This window comes from Corapipo altera, unplaced genomic scaffold (genome assembly GCF_003945725.1).
Source record: "Corapipo altera isolate COAL_440 unplaced genomic scaffold, ASM394572v1 22b, whole genome shotgun sequence".
NCBI lineage: Eukaryota > Metazoa > Chordata > Aves > Passeriformes > Pipridae > Corapipo > Corapipo altera.
In genome coordinates, this window is record NW_020884876.1 from 27,337,035 (window position 1) to 27,352,542 (window position 15,508).

Consider the following 15,508-nt stretch of genomic DNA (forward strand, 5'->3'; position numbering starts at 1 on the left):
TATCTGGACTGAAAAAATTGTTGGCAGCATCCTTAAATGAAAACTTATGCTGGGTAAGGAAGTTTCTGTAGTTTGAGAGAAACATTGAGCTGATCAGCTGATTCTGGAGTCTCTGGGATTTTTGAGGTTATAAACTGGGGAATGCAAGTTACTTTACGTGTGAGCTTACAAACCTGCCAAAGATTTTGATACCTGTTCTGTGTGGATAACTCATGCTTTCCATAAGCCTTTTTTTCCAGCATTCCCCTCTCCTACATCCCCTTCCAACTGTCCCTTCACTCAACTAGCTGTTTGCCGTATGTCCTCTCTTCAGTACTGCCCCATGTCGTTATTTCAGCTCTTGTCCAGCTATTACTGCAAAACAAAGTGAATCCCAGAAAGTCAATTTAGCATTCAGAGTGGAATTTGCAAATACACAATCTAGCAAATTGCCATGCTAGGCATGTGTTTATTTTGCTGTCAAACATTCATAACAAACCCAATGTTAAGGTCCTGTGCTTCTAAGATACTAAAGATGGACATAAGATTTAACCAAAAGGTCAAAGTCCTTAACTGCAAAAGATTGCATAATGTCAAACTTGGATATTCTAATCCACATCAAATTTTAGCAACAAGTTATTCTTCTCTTTCAACTTCCCCCACTCCCATATAGATGACATGCGTGTTTAAACTCAGGCAAGACCTTTCTAACAATATTAACAAATTTCAGGATCTAATTTGAAATGAAAACATAATTGCAGTCTTAATTATAGAATATCACAAACTCCATTCAAGGAGAGAACAAGAGAGTCTCCCCATTTTACTTACCCGCTCAGGAAAGATCTGAGATGATACCCAAGTAAATAGTCACAAAACCTCAAGCTCCGTATTTATTAGCTCACTTTGAACATGCCAATAATTAGTCCTTCAGAAAGAAAATAAATTGCAGTGCATTATCTCTGGGATGTCTGATATCATATCTGACCTTCAGCATCATTACTGCAGATATGAAGGTCTTTCTTTAGAACAGAAAATATAAGAAGGAGCTGGGCACATTGTGTCTAAAAGGTTTTTGCAGCTCCACAGATTTTGTTGGTTTGTTTTATTGTTTTTTTTAAATTTTTTAACCACCACAAAAAAAGGTGTAACATATCACATCATCTTCTTTTCCTGGGAAATAGCAAGGGGGAGAAACGATTAACAGCAATTACAAGTCATATATTATTGTTAATATTTCTCCTATGGTAAATCTGCATTAGCAACATGTTAAGTGAACATGAAGCCTTGGCACTAAGCGGTCAGAATATGGGGTTTACTCTAAGGTTGCTCTTGTACCATTAACTCTACTCCCTTGTAGAAAACAGTACTGGAAGCATGTGCAGCCTCTGGACAGTAGAACTTGCACAAAGCATTTTAAAACTCCTGAATGTCAAGTTAAATCCCTAAATTCCTTCTCCTAAGATGGAAATATGTGGCTGTTTGTCCATCATAGATGGACTTGGTGGAAGCCTATAGCATTGCAATGCGTCTGAATGAACATTTTGAAAGTCTTTGAAAGTCTTTTTTGAAAGCTTTGAGTCTTTGCACACTGTATTGATCATCTATAATTTCCTTTAAAAATAATGAAAAAGCTCAAGCAAGCTGGTGATAGCTGTAGCATTGCTGACAGGTGATGGTGAATGAGGTAAGACAGAAGGAGACAGAAGATGGAAACAGGATTAGTAGTGCAAGGTCACAGCCACAGCACTGCAAACACTGCATGGGCATATGACTTTTTTTCTTCTTTGTTTCAAAACCCTCTCTTTATAGTGGAATTCAGAATGTAGAATTGATGAATGTCTGTTCTCATGAATGCAAAAAAGTCTGAAATTGGGCTGGCTTTGAATTAAGAATGGCATTTTAAAGGAAAAGGGAGATAAGGTGAATTCCTAGAATCTGGAATTTGTAAACAGTAATATATACTTTTTTTTTTTAGCTCATTGAGTTCAATTGAAGTAAAAAATCAACAACAAAAAAATTATTAGGATCCTTAACCCAATGTTATTCAAACTTCTCAGGATAATTTCTGATACTAAGACTGATTATAGAAAATTTCAGCAAAATCCAAATATTCTAAATAAAATTCTGAGCTACTGGAACTAGGCAAAAGATGAGGCTAGTTGAATTAATGCTGAAAGAAGACATCATCTTGGGAATTAAGAACAGAAGCAATTGGGTGCATGTTATTTGGGACTGGTATGGAAAAAATTACCAGCTTGATGGCTTTGAGTTATTAAATACTGGAATTCATCTGATGTATATATATCACAGCAAAACAAAGGATTGTTTTAGTAAACTCTCATATCACTTTGTATACACCACAAACCTACTTTAAATGCTCTAAGAATAGGTTTCTTCAAATTTTAGGCATCTGCATGTGAGAATTAGTCTCTGTTTATCTGTCTCTGTGGTTCAGAGCCTGTTGCCAGCAAGAGCTTATTCCTACTTCAGTGTCGCTACACTGGATAAACCCATCAAAGCAGAGAAAGAAAGGCAGCAGTTGAATGCCTTTGTGCCTTCTTCTTTTCTCAGAGGTGATTTAAGGGCGTTGACTTTGGAGCCAAAAGGGGGGAGAGTGCTGTAACAAGGTATTATACTCAACCTGTTGAGTTCTTTGCAACAGGATGTTACTGAGACATGTCATGTGGCTAGGCTTTCAGAAAGGCCATGGAACTACGTGACCTCAGCTCTTTCTGAAACTGCTACAGAGAGGGTAGAGAGAGTTTATAGATTAGAAGCAAGTGGTGCCAGATTAAAAAAATGATTCATTGAAGAAACTAGCATTTATGGTATGCTTTATGCAATCTTCACTTTATTAACTGAAAGTGCATGTCTCCAGTTCTCTCTGGTCTTGATACAGTCTCAAACTATGTATCATTAACTATTACCTCAGCTAATGGTATAAAACTATTTCTTTGCAGCATAATTGTAAATATTTTTGAAAATATGACCCAAATTGTATAAGCCCTGGTAAATAAGTGCTCAGAAAGATTGTCTTCAGCTACTTCACTGTCTTACCTAGATAGCTGCTGAAGAGAAGAAAAATAGATAGGGAAAATACAGATTAAAAACTGGGATTTTTTTCTTTGTCTCTTATGTGAATATTTTATTTTCTGCAAGCAACAGGGTAAAACCTTTTCATAATCTGATCAATTCACTTCAAAGTTGGTATCCATTAATACAAATTCAGCATGACTAGAAAGCTAGCAAAGTCTATTAAGGACCAAAAAAAGGGATCCAGTTACAAAGTTCCCTCTGCACAAAGCCATGACCTAGTGTTCTATACTTAAAGGATAAAAGTTGTCTTTAAAATATGCACGTTAGCAGGCGAGGGCAGTTATATCCCCATGGCTCTCTAGGTAATATCAAACATGGGATTTCAGAATTCCCATGTCATGATACTGAGTTCCCAGGCTGAGCACTACGTGTGTGTGTATATGTGCCCATGAATATGCTGAGGACAAGATTCTTCCCCAGTGGAAGAAAAAGAGCTTAGAAAAGTTGTTTTGGTGACTTTTTGGTGACATTCTGTGAAATGCCAATCTAAAGGGAGACAGTGTGATGATTTCTGCACAGTTATCTTTTATAGGTCTGAGATTCTTTTTTCCCAAATGCTTTATTTTACCTCAACTTGCCAGGTTGAGTTTATTATGAGAAGGTTTATCCACTCTTCTCAAAGAAAATTGCAGCAGATGAACTCGTGCTATAGAAAGACTCAGCCTGCTTGTTTGTCAAAGCTAACCCTGAAAGCAGATGAATCCACACAGGGCCATTCAGCAACAGAGACCTACTGTTGTGTCTCCTGTGGCCTCTGGCACACATGTATTTCCAGGACGCCAGAAAAAGACATGTGGGACCAGAATGCTCAGGCTAGAATTTCAGTGTTTGGGGATCATCTGCCTTCACAACCTGCACCAAACTAATTAAATGAGCTTCACAATCTACTTAGTTAAATAGTCACAATTTCCCAAATCAGTACCAAGTGTAACTGATGCTTAAATTGAGTTAAACTAAATTGATAAAAAGCTTCTGAAGTCTTTTCTATATACCAACATTGGGTTGGTTTATTTTTCCAGTACAATCTGACATATTCACCCTTTTTCACTTTTCCCCAGTGTGTTGCATCATTATAAAGGTGCTTAAATTGCTCTTCTCGTGCTTTCTAGAAAGAAAATAGGCAATATCTACATAAAGCACCTTTGTAATGATGCATCTGCATTTGTACAAAGGATTTGTGCCAGCGTAATTAATTTAGTTTAAAAAAGCCCACCTTTAACACTTAACAGAAGCACTTCCACAGGGACGATAAATGTATTTTCAAACCTAAATTGGAATATAAAGTAGAATGCATGGAGAAACATCAACTTAACTAAAGGCTTTTTAATGAATGCATTTACTATGCAATTACAGTGGTTCAATTTTTGTGTGTTAACCTGAACCCCCCACTGATTCTCCAGATAGGGGAGGTACTTGTACAATGAGGGAAACAAATACCCACTTTTGGTAAGCCTCCCACTTTGAGAGCCTCAAACAGTAGGCAATATGCAAGCATAAAGTATGATTATTACTATTTTACTCATTCAACAGTAAGTTACACAACAAAATAGCAAAAGTGCCTTTGAAAATATACATTTACCAATGAACTGTAGGAAGAAGCTTAAATTACTTTTCTCAAAGCAAGTAGCTCACTGTGAAACCAGCTGTTCTGAGTATGAGCCAGCAGCCTCAGCAGGCTCTTCCTAGAGTCAAACCCACCAGCACCTTTCTAAATTCGTCATTGAAAATGTTGATCATCCTGGTAGAAGTCTCTTAGGTATTTGCCAAGCAGTGCTTAATACAAGAAAGGGGAAAAAAAGAAAAAAACGCACAAGAAAAAGATCTCTTTTCACTGCAATTACTTTGAAGAGAGGAGGGAAGTCATTCTTCATTATTTCAGTTACTAATCCCATCAGGTTTGTATCATTATCTGATGAAAATGTCCTTTTTCATTGTCTGAAGGCCTAGTCAAGAGGGACCAGTGTGACAGCTAACTTTCTATAGGAAAAGCCTGTGCTCTTTTGCTGGGATCCTGGCAACAAGCCTGCATCCTGCCCATTACCTCCTACTCATTGCTGCAAGCCTTCGCTTACCACTGCCACTGCAATGCCCACTCCCTTTTGGAAGAGTGACAAAGGAGTGCTTAAAACTAATTTTTTTCTAAAAAGTCCCACCAAAATTGCAAGTATCAGTCTGTAGCTGCCATGTTTGAGGGATCTTCAACAGATATGCTTAATTTACAAGTGAAAATGGTGCTGATGTTTGAAGCCAGCAAGTGTCTGGGGTTGCCAGCTTGGAAACCCAAGGTAAGGTCTCTGCTAGCTTCAGCCAGGGGAGCCTGCTCACATTGTGTGAGCAAACAGGTTTGTATGACTGCCTCAGCATAACTTGTGTAGTGGCATCACCCCAACAAGGATTTGCATGAGTGGCCACCTATCTATCTACAGCCGGATGGATCAACTGGGTCTCGGGGCTCTCAGCAAAAAATTGGTGTGCCTATGACTCAGACATATGGCATCTCACTTAGCAGCCCATAACCTTTCCACTTCTGCCATGCTTTCCTTCTGTGTAAAAACCACATATTTCAGGCTGACAGTTTGTCCTTGCAGACACTTGTACAAGCTAGGCTGTTTGCATGGAAGCAGCTGGATGGAGTTGGGTGCTTGGTTCAACTTGCAGCAGACGTAGAATAAAATCAACATCGCTTTACATGTTAATTTGTGAGGCTAATAAAAGCAGCAGGCAGAATCCTTACCTCTTCCTTCTGTTTCAACAGATGCATCAGTAAATTTATGCACAAAACATTTCTGTAGAAGAAATTGGTGTCACTCGTATGTAGCTGCAAGGATGCTTTCCGTAGTTATCAGTAAGAAAATCTGTGCAAACTTGTAAGGCACAAATATATATTTGTGACAAACAGGGTCTGTGGAGAGGTTGCAGTGAGGTAAATTTGGTTTAGAATATTTGAGGACCACAGTTGTTTACTTTGCTGAAAAAACTTGAATTTGAATTTCCGTTTTCCTGTGAGAAAAGAATGCTTTCAGTAACATCACAGGTAATCCAGGTGGTGCCATCTTTTGTGCCTTTCGAGTTTCAGTTGCTGGATCACTTCAAACATGGCAGGAATGACACACAAGCTTGCAAGTGTTGATGCACAACACAAAACTTACTATCTGAAATGCAAAGGAGAGAAGAATAACCTCTCCTTTTCAGCTCTACATGGGTGAGCTGAAGCTCCATGGGTGATGCAGAGCCAGAGGACATGTGCTGCCCTGTGCCAGCTTCCCCATGAACATTCTGGGGCACATGAAGTGCAGGGAGATATCCTCAGCTTTCCCAGTGGATTTGAGTATGAAGCAAAAAGATATTCAGAGCCTAAATTCAACTTTGTCCTTGTGCCTTATATTTCCCACTGCGTGTCTCTTGGTCTCTCCAGAGACATCTTGCCAAAGGAAATACTGGGCATAAGTCTATAGTTGAAATTTCATCTGGGGAGCAAGTGGGGAGTAATTAATAATGAATAATGTAAATTCATGCTGAGCACTCACTCAAGCCCTCAGAAGTTACTCACCTGACTTTTTATGGCCAATACCTCAAGTACACCAGTAGTAAGTAAAGAACAGTTATTAATGAAAGATTGTGTATGCGTGTTGAGAGTACACATAGGTGAACTTACCTCAAAGAATCAAAGATATTAATGTGAAGACTTCATATTCCTAAAAGCAATTAGACAAGCAGAAAAAAACCATCCCCATCAAAAAACAGCTGGTTTTGCTCTGGTATTTCAGTGGAGATAGTGTTTACGTGATAATTAATGTCTAGAAACTTTGAAGGGAGGTATGTCTATACCTGCGATTGGTATAGACTGTGTCTTCATTAGCAAAAAATGCAGCCAAACAACAAGAGATATGTAGAGAACAGCAGATGCTGAACACCCAAGCTCAGTGGCTGTGGGAGCTGGGGATTGTTACTCCAGTCTGCCTTTAATGTGGTCCTGTGTGCTAGGCACACACCGGGAGTGTGTTTTCCAGTTTTGTTTCACCTGCAGGGAGTCCCCAGCTGTGTGAGCTCCTTGCAAGCATGATCCAAGGGGAAGGGGTGAAATTCCTTTTAAAAGAACAGAAGGGGGGATAATGGAGGAGAGGTACCTTCTGTCTTACACCGACTCTAATCCCATCCCAGACAGTAACTCCCTTGCTTAGTTTGGATTTGTCATTTACCTTTCCAGCAGCATGGGACTAGGAGCATTTCACTTGTTTCCCATATGGATGGAAAGAAGCTGGGAGATGCTTAGTGAGTTCACAGGACTCATATGGGAACTAACAACCTGCTGTGCTGTAAGGGCTGAGGAAGAAAAGAAACAATAGACAAAAGAAACGATATCTCTTATTTATCCATTCAGAAATACAGCTGTAAATTATGTTATGATTTTGTCAATATATGGTGCTAGCAAAGATTTCAAATAAGTAATGTTCTGACCTCAGGGGCCTTATTGATTTTGTAATAATTTCGAAGAAAAGCCACTCAATTTACCGTTTGCTGACAAATTCTTTGCTCCCTAAGGAATTGCTATTGAACATGTGTGAAAGACAGGATAAAATAATTTTAAGGAAATGCAGAGAGATGGCTTTATGCATCGACTCTGCTCAGCAAATGGGTATTTAACCTCTGACCAGTGACAACAGGTCTCCTTTAGCTCTATTAGATCAACAGCAAGCTATTATAATTAAATATAAAAACTGTTTAGAGCCTCACCGAGCATGTCCTGGGAATTAAAGCATATGGCAGGGATAGGGATAAAAAGACTTTCCATATGCTAATGACCCTTGATGTCTGAAATATATTAGATCCATTAGAGTTTATGCTCAATAAAAGGAAGACTTTAAGCACTCCAAAGTTAGTGACTCGAGACTGATTTTGGCTTAGAAATTCAATCTGCCTGCTTATTAATTCTTAGTAAGGCTCTGGAGGAGAGAGGGGATGCAAAATCATAATTCTGTGCTGTATCAGAATTTTAAAGTGCCATCAGTTTCTTTTTTTTTTTTTTTAATTAAACTATTTTTCATGCTTCACTTTTTTGTTCTCCTCATTTGATTTTCTTCCCATTTTTGTTTAATTTCTTTCTTTTTAAGGTTTCATTTATCCTATTTCAACTGAACAGAGAACCCAGAATGAATATGGATTTTCTTGTAAGTTTACTGTTTGATTTTATGTTCCTGGATGCTGATTTGATGCTGTTCCTTGAGTCAAGCTTTACTGTTAGGCCAGCTCTGTGTAACTCAGCAAAGAGGGGCCTATTCAGCAGAGTAAGTGACATGCTGCTTGATTGACTGCAGTCACAGTGTTTTGCTGTCTGCAGGTTGGCACAGAATGATAAGGCCACGAGGGAAATGGGAGAAGATGCTGCCTCAGAGACTGAAACTGTAGAGAATGAACCATCTTCTCATTAAAATTTCCTTAGCGAATGGAAGAAATGTGGTGGAAGGGTAACTTTTCTTTGAGCCAGAACTCAGATATCTGCTTCCTGAACTGCTGGGTTAAAAATGAGATGCTTCAAGTTTGGTAGATTGGAGGTCTGATAGCCAGGAGCTTACAGAGATTGATCACTCCCTTTCTACATCTGCCAGCTCTCACCTTTTCAGCTGGAGGGCGACTTGGCTTAAATGGCTAAAAGAAATAAAATAAAAGTGATTTCACATGTTTCAGACTAACAAAAATGGGGTACTAAAAAGTCTGATTTGTTTTTGCACTTCCTTTTTTCATTAGGCTATTTCTAAAACTGGGATTCTTCACTGTATAGAAACACATCAAATTTTGATCACATATTCAGACCTTTTGGAAAAAAATGTCTGGTGGATAACGATGCTAGAGATTAGCTTGGAATTGGTGCTGATGATACGGTATAAGCAGCTAGTAGAAATATCATAGCCATTTTCTCACAAGACAGGTCAAATAAATCTGGGTTCCTTTTGGTAAATTACCACATTCTTTCTTTTACCTGCTTCTGCTTTTATCCAAATACGTATGTGTTAATGCCGATGATGAGAATTCAGTGTTTGATTCTCTGCTTTACTAGTCTATTTTTTTAAAGGCAAATGGCCTTTAAAATTACAATTAAATGACAAATTACAATTAAAAAAAAACAAACTCAAAGATAGTGATATTACAGGTATTCCATAGGAAATGGAAATATTGGGTTCTTTTATTTTTTAAAAGTAAAATATAAAGCTTTGGAAGTCTAAAAATGCACGATATGGTTTGTTATCAGATAAACTTCTAAATACCAGTATTATGACACTATGTCACTAAGACATACCATCTTACTTCATAGGGTGAATTTGGTTCATGAGACTAAGTCTGTAACGTGTTGTGCTGAGTAGTTCACACCCTGAGTACTAGATAGATGAACGAGTAGATAGGGAAAGAGTTAGAACACAGGTTAGAGAGAAATCAAAGATTGTTTTCCATCAAAAGAGCATACACCTGTTATATGATCTTGGAAATGGATTTTAAATTATCCTATAAAAAAGGTAGTAAATATCTGCAGGAAACAAGAGTAATAAAACTGTGTTTTCTTGAAAGTCCCTGTGAGGAGCACACATTTCATCAAGGTGCCTGGCCTCTCTCCCTCTAGCTGCTCCTGACTCGGATGATGTTGCTCTCTACGTCGGGATCGTCATAGCTGTGATCGTGTGCCTGGCTATTTCCGTGGCTGTGGCTCTGTTTGTCTATCGCAAGAACCATCGTGACTTTGAGTCAGATATCATTGACTCCTCAGCGCTAAATGGGGGATTTCAACCTGTTAACATCAAGGCTGCAAGGCAAGGTTAGTTTTCATTTCACTGCATTTTGACCAATTCAGGGAGGTACTGTAAGGTTGTGTTCTCTTGGGCTGCATGAATGATACTCACTGGATGCTTGTTGACACTTGATAAAAGGGAGAAAGATCCATATTTATTTGTTTCTGATAGTCAAGTGCTCAAAACCCATGTTGGCATTTTTCAGATGTGTTCAAGGGTATAAAGCAGGAGTATTTAACTTCTGAAGAGAGAAATGAATGTGAGAGTGAAACACAGAAACATTTATGGGAATGTAGGTCCAGCTCAAATTTAAATCAAAGGCAAAGCTCTGATAGAAACAAGAGTGATAATACAGTAATTGTATCGCATCTTCCTCCCCTTTATTTCTCTAATAGCCTTTTTTCCTGTGCTCTGTTTCCACAGGTATAAGTAGTAGTTTGAGAAGGACTGTGCATTTCAATAGACAATGTAGAAAAAGTTGTGGTAGAACATCATTTAATAATGAGCATTTTTATCCCTGTTGCATAACAGCTTTATTATTTCCACACTTCACTGGCCAGAAAAAAAACACTCGAAAGGTAGTGCTGCCTTTTTCAAGACCCATATTTAGTCTGAAAAGTTCCTCTTTTTTCCCCATATCTGCTCCAGAAGAATAAATCAAAGTAAGAGTTAAGATGACAAGAGAGTTGTCATGTGGAAGATTAGCAGAAGTGTTGTTTTCTTTGCTGGAGAAACTTTTAATATGAATCTCAAAAAAGTGTAATGCAGGTACTAATCCCTCACTGCAGGGAGTTGTGGACATGATGGCTTCGTAGGCCTGTTGTGTCTTTTATTTCAGGAATGCTGTCATTAGACCAGTTAGATAAAATGTTGCATAGCATTTAGGAAGGGGGTATTAGTTAAAAACTAGATCTACTAGATGAGGAAAACATCTTACCCTGATGGTAAGCGTGTCGTATTTGAAATCTTAGTGCACCCTGGAGAAATAATCCCAGTGAAAAATCTTCATAGCAGAAACATGCTGTAATTTTGTATGACAATTGGATTCCATAGCAGCTGTGGCAATACAACCCCTGGGAGTTTGCTGGAAGGATGCATGGAAATGGAGATGCAGGTCAGGGACTTTGAGTGTCTGAACCTTTGGAATAAAAGGCAGAATGCAAACCCAAATTGTTGCTCAGAACAGTGTCATCAGAATAGCGAAGTAATATGGTTCTTCCTTCTCATTTCCTTTGCAGACCTCCTGGCAGTGCCACCAGACCTCACTTCTGCTGCAGCCATGTACAGGGGTCCTGTTTACGCCTTGCATGATGTCTCTGATAAAATCCCAATGACCAATTCTCCAATCCTGGACCCGCTCCCTAACTTGAAGATCAAGGTTTATAACACTTCTGGTGCAGTCACTCCCCAGGATGACCTTTCTGACTTCTCCTCCAAGCTGTCCCCACAGATTACACAGTCTCTTCTGGAGAATGAGACCCTGAACATGAAGAACCAGAGCCTTGCTCGGCAAACTGACCCATCGTGCACTGCATTTGGGACCTTCAACTCCTTAGGAGGTCACCTAGTAATTCCCAATTCAGGTAAGTGCTAACCATGTTGGCTTAAAGGTACAGTTGTTCTGTGGGTTTAAGTGGAGTTAGCGTACTTTTTTATGTGTGGGACAAAAGTCCACACCTGTGACTCTGCCTTTTCTTTGATCAAAACAACCCGATGGTGCTTTTTTCCCCTTCTTTTGCTTCTACCAAAGGACTTCAAATATTTTCTACCCAAAGTCCTGGCCACCTTTTAAACACTACAGGCTTGAGGAAGAGTGGCTGTAGAGCTGCCTAGCGGAAAAGAACCTGGGGGTGCTGGTCGACAGTCAGCTGAACATGAACCAGCAGTGTGCCCAGGTGGCCAAGAAGGCCAATGGCATCCTGGCTTGGATCAGAAATAGTGGGCCTGGCAGGACTAGGGAAGTGATCATTCCATTGTACCACAAAGACCACAGCCCAAATACTGTGTTCAGTTTTGGGCCCCTCACTACAAGAGCACAAGTCTTGGGAGTAGCAGCTGAGGGAACTGGTGTTGTTTAGCCTGGAAAAAAGGAGGCTGAGAGGGGACCTTATCACTTTCTATAACCACTTGAAAGGAGGCTGTAACAAGATGGGAGTCAGTCTCTTCTCCCAAGTAATAGTTAAGGACATGATCTAGTGGTGAACGTGGTATTGTTAGGTTAATGGTTGGACTTGATGATCTTAGAGGTCTTTTCCAACCTGAATCATTCTGTGATTCTAAACAGGGCTCTTAGCTACTTTCTGAGACATGCAAGGCCTCAGAGCTCCATTGTGTGAAATGAAATTCAGCATCACCTTTTCCTTTCTTGCAGTCCTAGAAAAGGGACCTCAATACAGTAAACCTCTATTTTGTCATCACACATGAAAAAGGACAAAATAATTTAAAAACAAATCAGTTGTTCCACTTCCAATTCATTGAAGACTATGTGTAATTGACAGCAGAATACTATTTTTGGAAGTAGTAGGCTTTTTACCTACACACATTATATACCCAAGGAAAATAAGGCCCAAGAGTGTCTTTTCCATATTTCTCTCCTTGTTGTATGTATTGTTGACTTCCTTTACAACTAGGAAATGGAGAGACTGAGCATTGAGGGCCTGTTAATGTAATTGCAAAGCGTTACTCAGTCTTTGTCATATGGAATGAAGCCGGGCTTCTGGGCCCCTTCAGGCCACCTTGGCACTGGCAAGCAGTTTCAGAGCATCCAGGGAGCTGTTGGGCAGCCTTGGGAGAGCTCAGCTCTTGCAGACAGATCTTTTTACCAGAGCCACACTGCTGTTTGGTTCCTAAATGAAGCATTGATGTTCAAAGGAAGTTCAGCACCTGGATGTTCCAGTGGGTTTAGTATCATACCGAAGACCAGCATTGACATTTGAAGTGAGGATGTGTCACATGCATATAATGTTAGGTGGGGGGATATGCAGGCTACACGGCGGTCAGGAATACCCCTGCCCAATTTCTCTGAATTCAGGTAGGACCACAGCACATGTGAGACCACAGCTCACAGCTTGGCCATTTTATAGCAAGTGCCCTGAGCAAGGAGACAGCTCCTGCTCCTTTGCTGGATCATTTCTTATTTGTTGATGTAATGGAGAAAGCAAAATGCCTAGGTGGCCCAGGAACTAGGTGGTTTGGTCCTTCCAGGATGCAGTCACACATAGCCCAAGAAGCAGTCAAAAATAGTTGGAGCCATGGCCCTCCTGTCTGAGCTACTGTGGAATAGGAGGAAAAAATATCTCCTAAATTTAGGTGAAAGCTGAACTACTTCAATAAATCTGGTGCTGACTGCTGAGCAATGTTGAAAATTTGTGCTATACAGTCTTGGATTTCACATTTTTCTAAGTAGCAGCTGAAGGTGGATATTAATACTCAGGTTTCTTATGCCATGGTGGTGCACATTATCAGCAAAGTCTATTAGTCACATTTAATTCACATATATTAATATCAACTTGTGAACAAAAAAAGTTCAATGCTGTAATCCCTTCAAAATGATTAAGGTAATGATTTTGTAAAATAAAACAATCCACCTACTGCTACCATGTATGCCTCTGTGCCACTTCTAGATGTATGTATATCCTCCTTGTGGCGTGATCAAAGCCCTTCACTTGCGCTACGCCTACACTGTTATAACTACGAACGTGCACAGATTAGGTTGTAACAGGCCTGTAAACAAACAAATGCCAGAAGGCATTTGTAGAAAATGTTTTCCTAGCTAATCCCTCCACTTCAAAACCAGGTATGGGACTGAGCACCTGTACACCAACACGTGGGAGGTCTTCAGTGTAACCAAACCACGTATGCTAAAGAAAAGAGACAGGGCTGTGCAAGGGGTCTATAAAGACTCTCCTGTGTAAATATGTATAAATAATCTGCCCATAGATTTGTTTTCAGCTATGTAGTAGTAACTGTATTCAAATCCTTGCCGCTAATGTCCAGCTAATCCACATCTGCAAAGACAGCTGGCTGAGATGTGTCCAGAAGAGTGAAATAGCGGGTTGGTGGGCTATGTTCATTGTGTAGTGACAAGACATTTCTGCAATGGTAGTAATGTAAGAGCAGTGTTTTTTAATCAAGTGTGCAGCAAATCATTACAGAAAAGGGCACTGAACATATTTGCCCACATTTTTTTCAAGGCTGGATACTCCAGTTTTGAGCCACTTTATGGGACTAGGCACATTAACAGTGACAAGAAATCCAGTTTTGTCTCCAAGGTACCCTTGGATCTGAGCACAGTAAAAGACAGGATGCTAGACGCAAGAAGCCATCTTTCAGGAAACAACTAGTTCTTGTTTCCTGGGACAGTGCTCCACTGCTTTTCTTTCCTAATTTTAATTAAGTAAGAATTGCCTAGGGAGAGATGTCTGCCCCATTACAGCTGTTGGAAATTTTAGTCAGAGTTGTTTGTTTTTCCATCACTTTACAAGGTAAGCAACAGCGTAGCCATCTGTCTGCTCTTTAAATAAAATAAAAGGGAAGAAAATCCTCTTCTCCGCTCCCTTGTTTCCATGCTGATGCAAAGGGGAGTAAGAACAGGCAGCTGGATACTGGAGACACCAGGGTTACAGTAGATACTTTTTCTCCCAAGTTGCTGAGATCATTTAGAGTCTGCTGGTTAGGTTGGCTGAAAATCTGGCATGTCAGGCTTCATCTTCTGCCTCTCCTGTCACTCCTCTTCACAGACCCACTTGCCCTTTTTTCTCCATTTTTACCTTTTGTGTCTCTTCTGTTCTGCAGGAGTAAGCTTGCTGATCCCAGCAGGGGCTGTTCCACAAGGGAGAGTCTATGAAATGTATCTGACAGTTCACAGAAAGGAGAACATGAGGTAAAAAACTGCCTTTATTTCCTTGTACATTAACAGAGGGGGGAAAATGTAGTAACTAAAGACCTGTGGTAATATGCTTATGCAAAGCCTACTGCGTTGAAGCTGTTTGCTGACTTGGGGTTAAACGCAAGCAAAGCCAAGGATAAACTTTGCCATGAAACCAGCTCAGACTTTTGCTTTTATAACTGAGAGTTGTGCTCTGCAGCAAGCCCTCAGTCTGGGGGGATGCTGAATCACAGTGGAGAGGAAAATGTGCCAGCATGAGTTTGGTGCAGCAGAAAAGGTGTGAGGTAACCTCTTGATAAAGACCAGTGCTGCTAAAGAAAAGGGAGCAGTGGAGCAAGGTGACAAATCAGCTCAGCAGAGGGGCCAGGTGCCTAAGCACCTGACTTGGAAAATCTCCTCTCCTATTAGAGGGAAGGTGAATTTTTATTTTGCCCTTCATGGGCTTGGCTAGTCATGCAGTGAAGAGATGGAGCCAAAGGTTTTGGTGTCCTCCACTTCCTTGCTGCTTAGCCCCAGACAACGCACACCAAGGGCCACCCAGAGCCAACACTGGGATGACCCCTGTTGTTGTCACCTGTTATCTGCATGTGTAGCCAGTTCATATTCTAGATCTTAATGTCTCCTGCATGATCTGGCAGCCCTGACATAAAAAAAAAAAGACTTGTAATAAAAAGGCCAAAATACCATCTGAAACCATTTAGAAAACCCTAATGAAGGGAAAGGTGAGATCTTAGGCTGCAGAATGGACTCATGCACAAAGGCTGAA

At 40.1% G+C, this 15,508-nt stretch overlaps 1 protein-coding gene across 2 annotated transcripts in view; it reads left to right on the top strand.

Moving 5' to 3' along the window:
• Positions 1-15,508, top strand: part of UNC5C (unc-5 netrin receptor C) — a 252,080-nt gene that overhangs the window by 215,466 nt on the left and 21,106 nt on the right. Inside the window, exons 8-11 of one of the 2 annotated variants that reach the window (XM_027635934.1) lie at positions 8,187-8,243; positions 9,689-9,880; positions 11,093-11,437; positions 14,649-14,736. In XM_027635934.1, coding sequence (XP_027491735.1) covers positions 8,187-8,243; positions 9,689-9,880; positions 11,093-11,437; positions 14,649-14,736 — 682 coding nt within the window. The remainder of the gene's footprint in view (positions 1-8,186; positions 8,244-9,688; positions 9,881-11,092; positions 11,438-14,648; positions 14,737-15,508) is intronic. The other variant, XM_027635935.1, reaches the window with a different exon arrangement.